Genomic DNA, 18,501 nt, shown 5'->3' with positions numbered 1-18,501 from the left:
AATCTCAGGGGATCCCAATGAGATTGTCCGGGCCATTCCAGATACTGAAAGATATATTGCCGCCATCGCCTCACATCCTCATTCCTCTCATTCCTCAGGGCATGGGAGAGGACAGCTTTTGCTTCAGGTTCACAAAATGGAGGTTGATGGATCGGAAACATTGAAGTTGGTTGGTGTGCTTGTCCATTAAAAGTATGCCCAAATTCCAGTTCCAATCATGCACACATGTTAGTAAACAAATTATCATAATTATAACAATTTCAGTTGACATCTTAGACACCACGAGTAAAAACAAGACGATCCCAGTTGGTTGTGTACTTCCCTTGGATAAACATTTTTCTTCTTCTCCACTTCCCCTCCTTACATCCTATGGTTTCCTTTATTAGGGCAAATTAATTAATTTAAGACTAAAAGCACAGTTGCTTCTGTTATCTCCAACACATCACAATAACCAACCACACATAGCTTTCCTTTTCTCCCTCTTGTTTCTTTTGACTTTCAAACACCTCCTTGACACACACACACACACCCAAATGAACGGCGAGTGTTTAAATTTTGAAAACCCGATCGGAGATGCACTTTCCAGGGTCCAATTCGCCCCTCAATCCAATAATCTCCTCGTTTCTTCTTGGGATTCCGTCAGTACCCGCTTATTTTATTTATTTATTTATTACTCCCCTTCAAAATTGCTTCATTTATTTTTATGTGATTTTATTGTGCAGAAACTTCGATTATACGATGTGGATAGCTCTCTGCTCAGATTAGAAGCTCCTGCTCCCTCACAAGCTGCGCTTCTCGACTGTTGTTTCCAGACTGAGTCTGTGGCTTTTACAGCTGCCTCTGACGGTTCCATTATAAGGTTTGTTGTTGTTAAAACAACTTGAACTCTAAAAGTAAAACCCAGCTTCAGTTTCGTTGTATTTCCTACATTTTTATCTTTCTTTATTCTAATATGGATCAATTTGTGCCGTTGTTAACTCCGACTGAATAATTGCTTCCAATACAATGATCATAACTTCGTTAGCATTTCAGTAGCCTACGTTTTTGAAAGGTTTCTTTTAACTTTTGGTACACATTGCTGGCGTTTTTCCGTGTAGTGATTTTGGCTATTTTTGTAATTGGGCTAATTTGCTTGATTATGCTTTTGCTTACCATGGTTTTATTAGAGAGAAAATCTTTGGATTGTAATCGTGGTTTTACTTATTTTTGTAGTTTGAGTTGGTATGCCATGGTTTTCATGCATTATATCTTGACTCTTTTCGGGGCAAATTTTTCTAGGTATGACTTGCATTCAGGAACTAATGATGCTATTGGAAATCATCAGGATATAGCAGCATGTGTGGGATACTCTATTGAAACATGTAAGCTACCTGTACCATGCTCACACGAATTTAACTTTGAATTTGACACATATTGCTTTCTTTTTTTGTAATTTTCTGCAAGACGACGAGATATGCGTGCTCAACCTAGCATTATATTTTTTTCGTTGGAGATCTTTATATTTCTACGGAGCACTATTAAATCCCATCAACTGTTTGCAGAATATGATCAGTCATATATCTAGTTAACATGTTGGACTATACACAAATAGGGTGAATATGAAAGACAACCAAGTGGAGCAACCAAAAATAAGACCTTTGCATGCATTTTCGTTGGGGATTTTACCATCCATCCACCTTGTAGAATCTAGAGATCTTGCATTCCATCCCTTTGATTTCTTTTTAAAGGTTAGGGTTTCTGTTCTTTGCATCATAATTTGTAACATTATGATATGTATGATTGGCAATGCAACATATATGGTTGTATGGTTGTAGAAGATGGGCGCTAAGACATACAAAGAGTCCACCCCCCCCATTTGCTCGTGGATATGCTATTTCCTTGCTGCCCCATTGCTGACAGAGTTTCTGATGATTCTTTTCTATTCGACTGTTATAGGTCAAGTGATTTCAGCTGGTTTGGACAAGAAGGTAATGTCTTGGGATGTCCGCTTGGCAAATCCTCTTACACTCTTCAGAAATCTAGATGCAGAAATTGAGTCCATCTCTGTCTCTGGGTTTGATTTGATGGTAGCTGTTGGAGCAGCGGTAAATATATATGACTTGCGGAACTTTGAAAGAGCAGTTGATTTAAAAGAATCATGTATGGATGTAGGGATAAGATGTGTTGCTTCAACTTCATATACCAGAGGTACTAAGATACTGATAGTGTGAGCTTTGTATTTTTCAGCATGTAATTTCTGGTAGAAAACTTCCTTTCAGGGGAATGTCATTATTATTAGAACATAATGATTCCTTAAAAGTGAATCAACCAAACTGTAATTGTTTTACTATCATATATATCAAGTGTGTGGTTACTTGTAATATATATATATATATATATTAAGCATGGTAAGAAGGAATGATCCCATAACCATTTTAAAAGGCATTATATTCCCTTTTTTTCCTTCTCTTCCCCTCTCCCTCTCAATCTTTTGAAATAGGATTTTTTTTCTTGCAGGATATGCAATTGGATCAATAGATGGACGGGTAGCTGTAGAGATCTCAAATCCATTAAATTTAAATTCCATCAGGTCAGTCTTTTGCTTGTATTTCTTCAAGCATGCTTCATTTGTTGAAGATCTCAAATTTCTAGTGCATTTCCAATTATTGTTAATCTTTGGATTCTTTGTTTTGCTAGAGGTATTTGTGTTTTTTTTCGCCCCACTGCTAAATTTATTCACAGTGCAGATCCACAGAATGCCAACACACTTTCCTTTTACTTTTAACCAAGACTGAACTTAATGCCATTCCACATTCTTATCATCCTATCCCAAGGTCAAGGACAATTCTGCAAATGTGACAAGAGTTCTATAATACATGAGGCATCCTAGAGATCATAGGATATTTCCAACTATATTACTAAGCTAGAACTTGACAAGCAGAATGGAATTGCATCCTATTGGTTATTGAGTTCTAAATCTTTTAGAGCAAAGAGACTTAGTCTTATTTTTCTTTTGTTTTTTCACATACATGTGCACTAGACTAGATATACTTCTATGGTTTCACTGCTCCTCTTAAGAAGTTGGATTTAAGTTACTGATGTTGAGATGCTAATCCTTCATCATCGAATACATTTTTAATGCAAGTAGTATATAGTTTCTCCTTTTAGTGATGATATCAACTGCAAGTTCCATAATTTGTTCTCAAAGTTGCAATCTTGCTCTTAGTGCCCTGGATATTTCAATTTGATCATTGTGATACGTGTTTGCTTTCATGCTGCAGAACAAAGTATTTGAGCTGGTATTCATCATATATATATATATATATATGTTTGGCGTGTTCCTTTCTATGTTTTCTGAGCATCTGCATATTTGAGATGTTGATGTGGACAATTTGCTAATAATTTTGCATTGTGCATTTCAAAATGAACTGCAGATACACTTTTCGGTGTCACCCTAAGACAAAGGATGGAAAAGCACATCTAGTATCAGTTAATGACATAGCATTCAATCCACTGTAAGTACAATCAAGTCAAATGTTTGCCGTTGTGTACCTCTGAAACTAAAACTGATGAATGTTTCTGATTTAGCATCAGTGGTACTTTTGTCACTGGTGATAATGAAGGCTATGTTACTGCATGGGATGCTCAAAGTAAAAGAAAATTAAATGAGGTATATTCCATCTGATCAGAGTATAATAGTTAGCTGCACAATAATTTCTTTTTCAATCATACTTCTTTTAAAAGTGGTTAATTTCTCGTCTTGTTTTTAGTTTCCTAGATATCCAAACAGTGTGGCATCCTTATCATACAACCATGTGGGGCAACTTTTGGCTGTTGCATCAAGCTACACATACCAAGAAGCTAATGAAACGTATGCCACTCCTGTAGCCAACTGCTTTGTGATTTTGTTTTACTATACTCTTCTAAAATATTAATGCTAGAAATCGTGATCGTGTTTCTTTCATACCTATTATGCTTGGGTTACTTTGTTTTCATTGTTGTCATTTGGTTTTCCAAAACATCTTGATCCATTTATTCACAATCTCCACTTTTTAATCTAGTTTTTTAATTATGAATATTTTTGTCTTTTCTTCTCATATCTACTCCACTTTATCCGCGTTGTATGATCCAAGGAGACCTGACCACAACAACAATGCTCTCGTATTTGATTGTGGCATGGCATTACCACATACGTGTTTATTGATCAAATTGCTTGACCATGCATATTTATCAATGTGACTTTTCCATGACAGGGAGGTGCCCCCTCAAATATTTATTCAGAAAATGGATGGCAGCGACATTGGATATTCTCCTAAAGTTTCAAGAGATTCAAGTAGGAAATGAGCTTTCGAATGCTTGGTGAAGAAGGTAATAAATCCAATTTAGAAATAAACCCGCTTTGCAATTTTTATCGTAGTTGCTTATAACAGTGACACTAGATGGCATGTTGGTGCCCGCATATTAATAAAGGAAGTCAATTCCCTTTGTTTTTTGTGAATTACTTTAGCCCTTTCGTTCTCAAGAGCTTGTTCCAACCTGCAAAATGTGGAGGATAAAGTGCATAATCATTTCATTTACGATTGCTGGCTGTGGTCATTTACCTTATCCCTTCATTTATTTGTATTTCAGATTGTTCAAACGGCCAAACCATTTTCACACTGTGGCGTCCATATTTTTATGTCCTGACATAGTGCACCGCATTCTTGAGCAAGTGTAGCGGATTTATCTCCTTGGCTTCTTTACTGAAGGTTTGGTAATTCTCCTTGCAGAGAAATCCAAAGCTAATCATGTTGTAATGCTTGTAACATTAAAATCTAGAGCTGATGATTTGTGACTGAGAGAGGAGTGATTTGTGACTGCACAATGATTGAGTTTAGAATTTAGAAACAGCGGGTGCTTTTTTATTAAACTATGTAAAAATTCGTTGTATCCGTAACAGATACCAGTCGATACTCGATACAATGGTTCCTTTGTCGAGCTTTAATTCAATACCTTTTGGTCATGCAGCTGAATTGTGGGTACTAACTTGTAAGACCTTTTTCGACTCTTCGCTTTTTCTCTCCCTGTTTTCGAATGGACTCAGATACTGGGAAAGAAGGATTTGTTTTATGAGGCGAAGAGTGAAATGAAATGGCTGTTAGTTGTGTTAGGAAAGATTTGAAGTTCCAATTTTATTACTCAGCAATGCTTACTGGTGTGATTGAGAGTGTTAATAGTTTTTAAAAATATATTAAAATAATATTTTTTTTATTTTTTAAAAAATATTTTTGATATTAATACATCAAAACAATCCAAAAAATATATATAAAACAAATTTAAATAAAAAAATTAAATTTTCATGAAATATTATTTGAAACGTAATTTTCAGCCACTATTAACATAAATGAAAAATTATTATAGCCAGAAAAATTACTATTCATTAAAATAATAGATTGATAAGTTTGGTCTTCTCACCATGAAACCCAGTTTTTTATTAGAGATAAGTAGGTTTTTTCATATGACGTATAGGTTTTTATTTAATTGTTTATTGTTTATTTATCTTATGGTGCATTGAAATTACTTAAATGATTTAAAAGCAAATTTTTTGTTTACTTGGGTCTAGATCCTCGTTGGACTTTTTATTTTTATAAGTATATTGTAATGACCATGTAGTTTTTAGCATTTTTTTTTGAAAAAAACAATTACTTTCATTTTGGTTTTTTCATAATTTTCATATAGTTTTAGGAGAAAATTAGTATTTTTATCATTTTCCTCCTCTCTCTACATTGATTAGTGTGATGCTCCTACAAAAATAATAATAACCCTTTAATTTATTTTTTTCTTGAGATTTTAGTTCTTATTTTAATTGCAATTCTTTTGTTTTAATTAATTATTTCAAATTGAAAATTATTTTCAATTTCATCCTCTTTTAATTTTTTTAATCTCTTGTATCAATTCTCACTCTTTTAATTGCTAATTTTTTTAGGTGATTTTTCAAGTTGATGTTTTTTTAGCAATTTCATTCTCCATCTTTTTTTTCCTATGAAGTTTGATCCACATTTTTGTTATTGTTGTTTTTGCAATTTTTTTGAACAAGTTTTTTTTATTTCATTCTTCAATATTAAATTTGTTAAGAATTAAACTTTTTTATTGAACTCGATATATGATTAGACACTTTGCAAATTTAAAAGATTAATCTAAGTGTAAAATATTCAACCGAGTTTGCTTAGTTTCTCATACCACTAAATTAGAGTTGTTTTTTTTCATATTATTAAAATAATTGAGCTTGTTAAATCAGTTGACTTTATGATTTGAGTATATAATTTTTTTCTCGATTTAATCCTTCAACATTAAATTAGTTACAAGTTGAGTTTTTTTGTTAAACCCGAGTCTAAGATTTCACGGGTTTTGAATTTAGAAGATTAATCCATAATTGAAAGATTCACTCGGGTTTGCCTGGTTTTTCATATTATTAAATCATGGTTGTTTTTTTTACATGTTATTAAATTAATAATCTTATAAAACACAATCGACTCAATGATTAGATTTTTTGATTTTCTTGACTTGTTTGGAAATACTTACATTGCCTTGACTTTTTTTTATACTCGGTTAAAATTCTTATAGCCTATAATGTAGCACCGATCACCAATCTAGGTTTATTTGCATCATTTTTTTTGTTTTTTAAGATTCAATCTATTCCTTTTATTTTTTACTTTTAATATTTAGTTCATCACGATTGACCTTCATGGTTTGTGTATAGATTTTATAGGGTTATTACATTCTCCTGCCTCGGATCATGAGTTTCGCAGGTTAATTATGGTTGGTCAAGGTCAATTCAATGCATTGTCATCTTAATATTTTTTTTTTTAAAAAAATAATATGTCAATATTTAAATACTTTAAAAGCTTTTTTATGTAGCATGTATCAAATTTTTAACTTCATGATATTTTTATATTTTTCTAGAAGATTTTTAAAATTTTATCCGATGGGATAAAAAAACCTAGTTAAGTTCTAAAGTTCAATCTCTTAAAACATTATTAATAAGATAAAAAATATTTAAATTAACAAGGTGATTATAAATTTATTAATTAAAATATTATTATTTTTTCATAAAAAAATAAACGTATATACATTGCCGTGTGATAATTTAATCATACTGGGTTGGTAATCTTGGTTCAGGATAAAAAGACTTGAAAATTATATTTTAATGAATTTAGCAAACTTAAAAATTAAGTTGTATAATGCGGACTTAGTGTCCGTACAAAAACAAATTACCACTTTTTAAATCAAATCCCATAATAATAATATAAAAAATAAATGTATTGAAGTAAAAGATTATGAGAAATTTGAATTTTAAAAACTTTTCTATAATCAAACAAATCTCAAACAGTAACAATAACAAATGCAAACACCTCAACCCATCCCAAACAGTATTACCCCAAGCACACCGTACTAACTGTCAATCACTTAAATCCAATGGTTCAAAATATCCCATTTTTAACTGTTAATCCCTTAAATCAACGGTACAAACTTGCCCAAAATCACTGCAATCATGGAAAAAAAAAATATCACAACTTTAGAAACCCTAAAAACCTTCTACTCATCTAAAAATGCATCCCCTATAAATAGCACAAATTGATAAATCAGTTGCTCTTCACACTATCTACCTATACTTTCTCTATCGGTATTTTGTTTGTTTTGTGATTGCAACTCTCTTATCAATCGCGGCCATGTCTGACGAGGAGCAGCACTTTGAGTCAAAAGCAGATGCGGGAGCTTCGAAAACTTACCCTCAACAAGCTGGTACCATTCGCAAGAACGGTTACATTGTCATCAAGAATCGCCCTTGCAAGGTCTAGTTTCCTCATATATCTCATTTTTTCCTCTTTTTTTAGATCTCTTTTTTTTACCCTTTTTTTTTAGATCTGTATGTGTTCCTTTTGTTTCGTTTAATTCTGTTTCAGATTTATACATATTTTTTTGTTTAATTCTGTTTCAGATTTATGCACGCCTTTTATATGAATGTTGGTTGGGAATGGATTATTTATTTTTCTTGTGTTGTTATGATTTATTTTTCGTTTAGTTCTGTTTCAGATTTATGCATGCCTTTTATATGAATGCTGGATCGGAATGGATTTTTTTTGTGTGTGTTGTTTTGATTTGGATTCTTTTCGATAGTGTTTTTAATGGTTTGGAGCCTTATCGTCAGTTATGTTCTGTGGTGGAAGCGGCAGTGAACTTTACAAGCGAACGTGGAAATAAATAAATCATTTAGATCTGATAATAAACTGTTAAGAAAATTTGAAGTTTTTTTGTCGAATAATAACTTGGGTAAATTAAACTCACAGGCAGAAACCCTACTGCTGGTGTTAGTTTTGCAAGGAAAAAAAATACATAAAACCAACAACATGATCGAACTTTAATTTGGGTTTGATAGAATAAATTATTTGAGGAACCTAGGATTTTAGGATGGTTGGACTAATTAATATAAATGCGAGTTCAGTGGAATCTGCTCATAGGCTATAGAAATTATTTTGTCTGCTATATTTGGATATTTTGCCATGGAACGTGTTGCATTTTTTGCTATTTATTTTGAAATCTGAGGGGCTGTTTGTCGTATGTAAAATTCATTATATCATATTTTTTTTTAACCATCCTATTGGTTCTTTAGAGATGCTATTTTCCTTTTCCTTTTCATTCCTCTTATTGTTTTTTTATCACAATTCTTAACGAGGACATGCTTTTAATTTTCTTTCACAGGTTGTGGAGGTTTCTACCTCTAAAACTGGCAAGCACGGCCATGCCAAATGTCACTTTGTTGCAATTGATATCTTCAATGGAAAAAAGCTTGAAGATATTGTTCCTTCTTCCCACAACTGTGATGTATGCATTTTTTTTATTTTTATTTTTGTATAGCTTGTTTTACGTGATTTTTCAGTAAGTATCACTGAAACTTGTTCATGATCTGAATCTCTCTTTCCATTGCATTGCAGGTTCCCCATGTCACCCGTACTGACTATCAGCTGATTGATATCTCAGAGGATGGATTTGTATGTTTCGTGGTCTCTTTTACGTGTTTGATTTTTTTCGTAGGCTAGTTGAACTTGGATCTAATCTGCATTTAAAATTTCAGGTGAGCTTGCTGACTGAGAATGGCAATACCAAGGATGACCTGAGGCTCCCAACTGATGAGAGTCTCCTCTCTCAGGTTAGTGGACATTTTGTTTTCCCCTTACGAATTCAATTAGGCATTAAGGTTGTGCTGCCTCTCAGGATTCCAACTGTTCTTTGCCCTTTAAATGATTTTTTTTTAAAAAAAAATTATGATTGCCCAATCTGCATGTATATTTTGTGCTTTGTAACTGTTTTGGTATGCAGCAGAAGTCTTGTGCTGGCCATACAGGGGTGTTTGGGAGAGTAGTAGTTGATTCTCAGTGTTTAAAAAAAAAAAAAAATTATTTTATAATATCAGCACATCAAAACTATTCAAGAATATAAAAAAAATAATTTTAAGCAAAAAAAAAACATCAAAATTTGGCCACCCCATAATTCTGCATATGCGCTTCAGTTTCTGTGCTGTTGTTTTCCATCCATTTGAAATATCTCCTGTTTCAAGTGAAGCTAGTTTGGATAATTTGTGAACTACCGAATCTAGATAATGATGTTTTTTCCTTGCTATGCAGATCAAGGATGGATTTGGCGAGGGTAAAGATCTTGTTGTGACTGTGATGTCCTCCATGGGAGAGGAGCAGATCTGCGCCCTCAAGGACGTTGGCCCGAAGTAAATTGTACCCTGCTTCATGCAGGGCATGCCCAAGGTTGACGGCTGATAGTTGTAGTTTAGCAAGTGGTTCTATGTGGGTTTGAGAATTGGTCCCGTTTCAGGAACATTCCGTACTAGATGCGGCCTTCCCTTATATGAAGACTTGCCATTATTTGAGTGGCGTTTTATCCGTGATGATATTTTTGTGGTTCTTGGTGTGGGGAAGTTTATTCTGCCAGTAAGACTGCATACACTTCTTGGCACCTGTGGTGGTTTCAAACATTTACAGTTCTTATTTCCTTATAGATTCCGGTTCTTTTCTTTGGCGTCCTGGTGATGCATGCGTTTCCTTCTATATTTCTGTTGGGGTTTTTTTCTCCGGCGAGTAAAATTTTAAGTTTTTTGCCTCTTTGATCAAGAGGCGAAGGCACCTTTTGCAAGAGATCTGTCTTGAAAACTTGGTTTCATTTGCTAATCCCAATTTGAGAGGGTGGTTACACAATCCTCTACTACGCTGTGAGGTCATTGCTGCTCTAATGACCCAGAGAGAATCCCAGCCATTTTCCTGGTTCCAAGCTGCTCGTCACCGAGGGAGGAGTCCCACTAGTGGGATCACAACTTTATACGACAGTACACTAACAAGCTATTTTGCAAGATGGAATGCCGTTTTCTGGAAGGTTCTTGCATTTGTTACGTTTCCCAGCACTGTCAAAAGTGGAAATCCAATGTGGCATGCAAATTGCTACAATCAATTGAATTCTTAAGAGATGTGGATGAGCTCTCGTGGAGGATTCAACAATTTGAGTATCACTGGTTGCTTGGTTGGTAATCCTGATGAGATATGACCAGGGCAAGTTGCTCAAATAATTACCCTATAAATTTCAAGGAATCCTGTTCAGCCAGGGTGGTCCTAAAAGTAACATCTTTCTAACATTTTGTGAGACATGTCTTTTTGGTTAAGCTTCAGTGCCTCTGACCAAAATCTCCCAACATTCAGCAGTTGCTATTTCCTTTACCAACAAACCGAATGACGGTCCCAAGCCAATCTTCAGGAAGAGCGCCTCTCACCTCTCCACTTAAAGCCCTCGAAGAATGGGTTGTTGCTGCCTGTGTTTAACCAAATATATATATATATATATGACAAAAGGATAAAGAAAAATAAAAACAATGACAACATATAAAGCAAAGACCAGGCTGAAAGCTATCAATCACCTTCACAATGTAGACATCAATTCCAAGTTTTGCAATCAATGCAGCTTCTGATATCTTGGTCGCCATTCCACCAGTCGTATCATGGGCTGCAACAGTTGTTTCAACTGCAGGCAAGGAATAAAAAACGTATGTTGATCTCACAGCAAAGGACTTATAATCCCCTTTTGGAATATCACTTTGCGAGTACTCTAATCAAGGCGAATAAAAATCATATTTTCCACTAGCATCAACAAGCCAGGAAAACCACCAGGCACTTGTCCTGAGATTTGAATCTCTTAACACTAATTATATATCACTGGTGTAAACAATATCCGGGGGGGATGCCAAATGGTTATTTAATTTCTATTGCACAAGAATTTTCCTACTGAAAAGGAAGAGTTCATCTTCTGGAGATATGCCATACTGCAGATGAGAAAGTACAGATTTAAGGTCACATTTTGTGAAAAACTAATTTTCGTAGATGCAAATAAGAGGGCATTGTTTTGCTACTGCTTAGCCACGCCTATTTCAAGTGCTATTAACTCGCCATGCATATTAATACAGGACATCCAACTCACAGATAGCAATTTGCAACATCAAATGCTGAAACAATCACACAAACCTTGCTTTTTCATGTCCTCAAGTGTTGGTTTCACAACAGACCAGCTCCCATCTTCACTCACAGCTGTGTTTTAGAAATTGGTTATGTCCTTCCAGTGTGACATATCAAGCTAATTTTGGAGACTATCATCCATTGAAAAGATAGAGTTTGTTATGAGTGCTCACCGATCTCCCTCAAGAGGACTGCATTAGGTTCTGAAGGAGGACGATCATAAACACCCAAAACATCTGTCTGTAGTCCAAATTAATTGGATAACAAGAGAATTGCGCTTTTTATTACAAAACATGCAGGTTAATGCCATGGTGACTGGCCTAGCTACGAAAAAGAGAGGTCATCTAAGATAGTCCATTTCAGGAATTAATTGATCAACTTCATCATAAATGCAACATCAAACTGACAAGAATTTGAGCCTACTTCAAAACTCATCATTTGTACAGTTTATATGGAGAAATGAATAAAAGCTAGGAGTAGAATTAATAAAGTGGACCATCTATGAGCTATCTGATTCTGGTTGTGCAGAGAGAAACAAAAGGTGATTTGACAATGAACCACAAAGCTCTGTCCAAGAAATGCAATAATATGAGATCATGTCACGGAAAAAGGATACCAGGAAAACAACATATTCAGGTTTCAAATAGGCTGCAAGATGACGTATAATAACATCACCACTCAATATGGTGCATCCCTGATTAAATAAGCAAATAAAAAAATGTCAGATTCAATTTAAAAATCAAGAGAGTATATCAACCCTAAGAGAGACCAAACCTGCAAATCATCAAGTACAGCATCTCCATGTAAGACCTATAAAGCAAAAAGACATCTATGATAGTACAGCATGTTGAAAAAACCCAGCCAACAAAGAACATGAAGGGAAAGAAAAATGATCACTCCTCCTTCAAGGATTAGCAAACACCAAAACAATGGGTTCACACTAGAAATATGCCCTAGTGGTTTATGCCGACTAACAAAGTGAGAAATCCATCACCACCTCCAATAACACATATACAAATATGCTGATATGTGTTGCTGGAGGTCTAAGAGAGGATTTTTCATCTCCATAACTTTCACCTTCTTCTTTCTTTCTTTTCTCTTTCTCTGTCTTTTTATTTTGCTGCTTTGCAACTTAAATTTCTCCTCTGCCATTTATTCAAATTTTATAGTACAAAAAGACCTTAAAACCTCTAAAAGCCCAGCATGATTGGCGTTTATGCGTTGATGAATTGAGATAAGGATTTCAAAGTACAAATGTGTGTCCTTTCATTTGTAATTTCAGAAACTATATGATGATTGAGCAATCCTTAAATTATGGCAGCCAAATTTCTATAAATTAAGTTTTTAGCAACTTATCGAATTTACAGCTTCTCCAGAATCCAAAGACTGAGGTTTTCTATATTGTTGGTTGCTAAATATAATCCTGTGAGTGTTATATGCTACACTCTTAGACTCAAGAATCCAATTGTTTGCTTGCAAAAACATCATGACCAGATAACTAACAATTTCTGTTTTTGAGATTTCAGAATCCTTGGCTAGTCATTTCCATCCATTTGCAAAGTCAACAAGTTTATACGATATGTTTGTCATTCATTGAAGATCAGGATCTTCATGTATTTCCTCATATCTGGGTACTGCATTTCAAGCAATTTCGTGTTGCTGCAATTTTACTGCTGACACATAAGTTCAGTTTCATTTGGTAAGCAAAACAGCAAAAAAGGAGATAAGAACTGGTGTGTTTTGATCAATTTGACCTCAACTAGTTTGGGATTGAGAAGTACAATTATACATACTATTCTTGCTCCTTAAATAGTAAAGTTAATAGAAAACAATGATTCATAAGATTTCAATTCACAAAATAAAGTAAAGAGGAAGAAATCTATCTTACAGGTACGAATCCGGAGTTGATTGCCTGAGCTACCATTGATAAATCAGCAGATGCCATCTGTGGAAACAAATTAGAGACCAGAATGAGAAGAGATCATACAGAATTCTCCATCATCAATAATGAAGATAATCACGGAAAGTCCCATATTTGAGCCATATTAGTAAACAAATACATCATTTCTCAATGCCTCTAACATTTCTTTCAGAAGTTGTCCATCCACATGAAAATGGAGACATTCCAATGGTAGGAATGCCCTCTGCCATAAAAAAAAAAAACTTTGTTAAGAGTCATATGCTAAATTCCCAGAAATACAATGCAGAAACAGCTGCCAATGAGAAAATAGAAAGAATTTTCATGGACAAATTTCAAGAGTTATGAAGAAATATCCTAGTTTGCAAGAGGAAGTACCATTTTCAATGTTCAAATTTCAAATTTCAAAAGATGTTAGAGGAAGTACCAAATTTCAAAAGATGTTAGAGCAAAAGGCATCAAAGAGAATATGAAAACCAAGCCTAAGAAATGATAAAATTCTCCAGCACTATCTTCATTTTTGAAATTGAAATCTGTTTTCGTATGAAATTTTCAGTGATTAGAACTATTCTACAGAGTACAGAATCTGTGTAATTTCAAGGACTATTAGTTGAAATTTACAGCATATTAGCACCAGGTTCTTGAAAACTCAGATTAATACTAGTTATAGCATTTTTTTCACATGTTCCATTGAGGAAGGTTGAAGACTTATACAGCAGGGGCTAACAAGTTACTTTCAGATCAGTTGCCTAGATCAGTACCTCTGGCTAGTGCTCGAACAATTTCGAGATTAAGAGTCGTAACCTGTAATAACAAAAATTACCAAGAAAAATGATAAATATGGGAGCAGGCAAAGAGTCTGTGCAAGAGTAATGAAACAAGTTTCGAAAAAATCATGTTGCAAAAATTACACAAAACTTCATGGATGTGAAAGAATATCCTGCAGTCCAACAAACAATGGAAGGAACAAACAAGTTTGAAAAGAATATCGAGCATTTTCTGTTGGTATTTCTCTTCAATGCCATACTTGTTTCCCATTCTATTCAACCTTACATGCTAGTTGTGCATCCAGCCACCCAGCACTATAAGTGTATATAAAGGTTTGATACTCCCTGATTTGACATAAGATCAAGAGGGAAAGGCAAAATATTAATCTTACGGAAATGCGTGTGGCAACAAAACCAGCCTTGACAAGTGGTTTGTTCAATCCTCCTTTATGAACCCCTGATTTGCTTGCCTGAAAGTGCCCAAAGGAACCTGAAGGCAAAAACAATAAATCAGCATCGCAAATCTTTACCAAAAGAGGAGTGTGGACATCACTTTGAAGACCAACTCCTACATATCTGGAAGGGGTCAATCACTCAGCTCTCCTTTCTAAATCCAATATAAATCCAAGGTCAATGCGCTCCACAATTTTTTGTTGTCAATTCATGCAAATGCATAGCCGAACAAACAATCTTCACTCATGCTCAATGTCCTTAATGCTGATTCAAGAAATAGCTATGAAAATAACCTGCTCCATGAACAACAACAAAACTGCTAGAATCCAAGTTTTGGTCCTCAAAATCGTCAGCATCACAAGAAATTCCTGATTTTCCAGGTCTCTTGCTCCAATCCATCCCAAGAACCTTTCGTGAGCTAGACCCAGTAATCATGGCTTCCCTCAGCTGTGAGGAAACAATCTCAACATTTTCTTCATTTATCTTCTCTAAATCATTCTTGCAAGTAATTGCCGCGCCTCCTGAGACAAAAAAAAACAGTCACATAATCAACAAACTGTAGAGAATCACACATGAAATCGAATCTTTTTCTTCATTCCTTCATTTTCTTGTCACGGATATATATTACGAATACCGGTGTTGGGTTTGTGGGATATTAGATGCAATTTACAAACTTAATCACTTGCATACTGAAAAGAAAAATCACAACCCAGTTTCAAATCGAGATCAAATATATCCTCAAGAAAGCAAGCAACAATAAAAACTGAAAAAGTAGTGACTTTACACCAATAAAGATCAATCAAACCAAAACAATGTGAATAGAAACAATTTGTCAGGCATAAAGCAGAAATATTTGAAAGGGTACAAGAAAGAGAGACAAACAGACCAAGTTTAACAATGCAACGGATTGGTTTGGTTACACTGAGGGTTGTTGTGTCCGCCATCTGTTGGCTTCTCTTCTGATGTTTTTTCTGCTTCTGTTGTTTGCAAATCTCTGTTGGGGTTTGAGGCACTGCCTGTCAACACAATATTCAACAACAGTGTACTGTGACTCGAATGTTCGACTCTGGTTTAACTTAGAATCGGCTGAGTGTGACTCGTTAGCTTTTGTAAAGGCTTTGTTTGGATTAAAGTTTGTTCTCCAACCATAACAATAATCATTTTGTTTATCACCCTGTTTACCAAATTTATCCTTTTTCTTTTTTGTCTGTCCACTTTAATCAGAGAGTTTATATTTCTTTATTAACACGGATAACTAGGTTGGTTTATACTTACCTTAATTAATTTTAAAATTAATAATTATATAAATTTCTAGTAAATTGAAGTTTATGAAACTCGAATCAATAACTTTTAAAAAACAAATTTAAGACCTGATCAATTAAGTTATGCTCTCAAAATTAAATTTATAATTTTACAACTTGATTAGATTGTTCTAGAAAGAAATGTAACTGTATTTAACCTTATACTGTATTTTTCTTCCCTTCTTGGATGCAAAATAAATGTGTGTGTAATCTCCTTGATTTATCAACCTATTAAAACAAAGAGTTTATATGTATATAAAAAAATTATATTGCAAGAGGTTTTTATTCTGGAATTTCAATTTTCATGACATTAACTCGTGCCTCTTATTGATATGGAAAAACTCACGCATGGTGCGAATTCATTTTGTGCCTCTTAGCATTGTTTTTTTTTTTATCATGATTTTAATTTTTCTTCTGGATTTTTTAACTATCTGATAAAACATGACTTCTTTATATAATTCCCATTTAAATACATGATACGCCACATATCAATTGAACTTCTGTGTTAATATATGGGATTGTGGGTTGGAGCTCCGCTGAGGGTTTTATCATGTTTTTTAATGTAAGATAAATATCTAGACATGGTAAGTTTTTTTTATAGGAAAAAGAAAATTGTGTGGAAGTTAATTCGATATAATTTGATTGACTTGATAAATTTAAAGATAATCTGAATGACTAATAAAAATATAGTTTGGCTAAACAAAATCAAGACAATATTTTTTTTTTAAAAAAAGATATTAAAACGGCAACATATTGGATCGATCCAAGTCAACTTTTAAAATCTACAATTTGAATTATGAGATCATGATAACTCCATGTAAAACAAGTTGTGAAGCTCAACTCACAATCAATTCAATATTGAATAATGAAAATGAAAACAAAAATCATTTTTTAAAAAAGATACAAAAAAACAACCCGAGTTAAGTCATCTAACATATGACTCGGGACATGAAACTATAATAGTCTCATGCAAAGTAAAATTAAAAAAACAATCTAAATCGATTTGGGTTAACATGTTAATCACGTGACATGGGTCATGATCAAGATAACTTCATATAAAGCAAATCAAATAAATTATGAAGTTCAATTATTAATAAACTTATTGTTGAGTGGTAAAATTTGAAAAAAATATTAAAAAAAGAACACAATAAAACAACACTAGTTGATCTGGGTTAACCCGCAAAGCTATGACCCGAGTTATGAGATCAAGCTAACCTCATACAAAATAAACCGAAATAAATGGCAAGGTCTGATTTTTAATTAACTAAATGTTGAACAGTGAAATTAAAAAAACAATGTCAGTTAAAAAAAATTCAAATCAACCGAGTTAACTTATCAAATTCATATCATGAGTCATGGGAGTGGATTAGCCACATTAAAAATAAATTATAACTAATTATAAAGTCTATTTTTTAATAAATTAAATACTAAAAAAAAAAGAAATTAGGGGGAAATACACGTTTTTTTTAAAAAAAATATTTAAATGGATATTGTCATGTGAGGCGGTGACACAAGTAAAAGCTCCTATGAACCAGTATTTTAATTTTTTAATATGTAAAAAAAATATTTAATTAAAGAAACTTCAAAATTCACAAACTCAAATAACAATAAAAAGAAGAACATTCAAGTGGAAAAAATTGAATGAAAAGCACGCGCTGACATTATCTTCAGCCGAAAAGAAAATAAACCCAGCAGCCCATATACGAGACCAAGCCCAACTAGGGACTGGAGGTCTACCCAAGCATATATCCATATCAATGGAGACGATTATAGAGGAAGATTTTTACTGGGAGTGCTATTTGTGAAGGCAAAGGTGGGGACGACAACCTCCAACCCATCCAGCCGTAGATATTTTTATGCGAGTAACTTCTCATATTCTTGGTTTCGTTATTTCTGTCGTTAATTAAATGTATATTTACTTAAATGAACATGATATATATATATATATATATATATATATATATATATATATATATATATATATATCACCATACTAGAAAAGGGATAGCATGAAAAGGTGGTCTAAATAAAAGGAATCAACGCTCGCGAAGTGAAGCGTGCCAACTGCCAAGTGCAGTCAATTTACATTGATTCGATCAGAAAGAAAGCAAGACTACTCGAGAACTCTCTTTGTTTTGTTTTTTTGTTGAGTAACCCTAAGCTCAGAAAAACAACATCCACCCATCACAACCTAACAGTCAAAGGCACGCAAAGCCGATGGAAAACAAATGACTATCAGTGAATTGTTTTCCATTTGTTCAAACGGGTGATTTCTGTGTGATAATTAATGGTTTCAAAGGAAAATGGACGTGAACAGGTGGTCGGAAAGGGTTGTAACCGTGTATTCTAATAATTTAAAATTTATATGTTTTTTTTATTTTTTTAATATATTAATATCAAAAATAATTTTTAAAAATAAAAAAAAATATTAATTTAAAGTATTTCTAAAAAAAAAATCAATTATTAAACAGTCCTGTATAGAACCACAGAGTTCATGTAGTTTACTTTTAAGATGCCGGCCTAAATCAACAAGGGAT

At 33.6% G+C, this 18,501-nt stretch overlaps 2 protein-coding genes across 2 annotated transcripts; one reads left to right on the top strand and one right to left on the bottom strand.

Annotated features, from left to right (window-relative positions):
* The first annotated feature begins 322 nt into the window (after window positions 1–322).
* On the top strand, window positions 323–10,042 carry LOC133696626 (mitotic checkpoint protein BUB3.3-like). Its single transcript, XM_062118863.1, has 14 exons — window positions 323–638; window positions 723–859; window positions 1,279–1,361; window positions 1,936–2,187; window positions 2,497–2,569; window positions 3,414–3,494; window positions 3,568–3,649; window positions 3,750–3,850; window positions 4,233–4,320; window positions 7,584–7,811; window positions 8,719–8,841; window positions 8,952–9,008; window positions 9,092–9,166; window positions 9,642–10,042. The coding sequence occupies exons 1-14, from the start codon at window positions 534–536 to the stop codon at window positions 9,741–9,743; spliced, it is 1,587 nt and encodes a 528-aa protein (XP_061974847.1). The 5' UTR covers window positions 323–533; the 3' UTR covers window positions 9,744–10,042.
* Window positions 10,043–10,387: 345 nt separating this feature from the next.
* LOC133697399 (isopentenyl phosphate kinase) lies at window positions 10,388–15,789 on the bottom strand. The gene is made up of 12 exons (XM_062119908.1): window positions 15,550–15,789; window positions 14,957–15,184; window positions 14,603–14,700; window positions 14,205–14,247; window positions 13,608–13,669; window positions 13,414–13,470; window positions 12,300–12,335; window positions 12,142–12,219; window positions 11,699–11,765; window positions 11,535–11,597; window positions 10,934–11,037; window positions 10,388–10,828 (listed from the first exon to the last, which is right to left on the bottom strand). Exons 1-12 carry the CDS (start codon window positions 15,605–15,607, stop codon window positions 10,715–10,717), a joined length of 1,008 nt encoding a protein of 335 aa, XP_061975892.1. The 5' UTR covers window positions 15,608–15,789; the 3' UTR covers window positions 10,388–10,714.
* Window positions 15,790–18,501: the final 2,712 nt, after the last annotated feature.

This window comes from Populus nigra, chromosome 6, assembly GCF_951802175.1.
Source record: "Populus nigra chromosome 6, ddPopNigr1.1, whole genome shotgun sequence".
NCBI lineage: Eukaryota > Viridiplantae > Streptophyta > Magnoliopsida > Malpighiales > Salicaceae > Populus > Populus nigra.
Note: the sequence above shows the minus strand (reverse complement) of the source record. Positions and strands in the feature narration are given on the sequence as shown.

Excerpts from the sequence above, each read along its gene's own strand:
- LOC133696626 (XM_062118863.1), top strand. The coding sequence starts at position 534 with ATGAACGGCGAGTGTTTAAATTTTGAAAACCCGATCGGAGATGCACTT. Across the intron at positions 3,495-3,567 it reads GACATAGCATTCAATCCACT|CATCAGTGGTACTTTTGTCA; the intron begins GTAAGTACAATC and ends TTTCTGATTTAG. Across the intron at positions 7,812-8,718 it reads TCAAGAATCGCCCTTGCAAG|GTTGTGGAGGTTTCTACCTC; the intron begins GTCTAGTTTCCT and ends TTTCTTTCACAG.
- LOC133697399 (XM_062119908.1), bottom strand. The coding sequence starts at position 15,607 with ATGGCGGACACAACAACCCTCAGTGTAACCAAACCAATCCGTTGCATT. Across the intron at positions 12,220-12,299 it reads CTGTACTTGATGATTTGCAG|GGATGCACCATATTGAGTGG; the intron begins GTTTGGTCTCTC and ends TTATTTAATCAG. Across the intron at positions 11,766-12,141 it reads CTGAATATGTTGTTTTCCTG|ACAGATGTTTTGGGTGTTTA; the intron begins GTATCCTTTTTC and ends TTTGGACTACAG.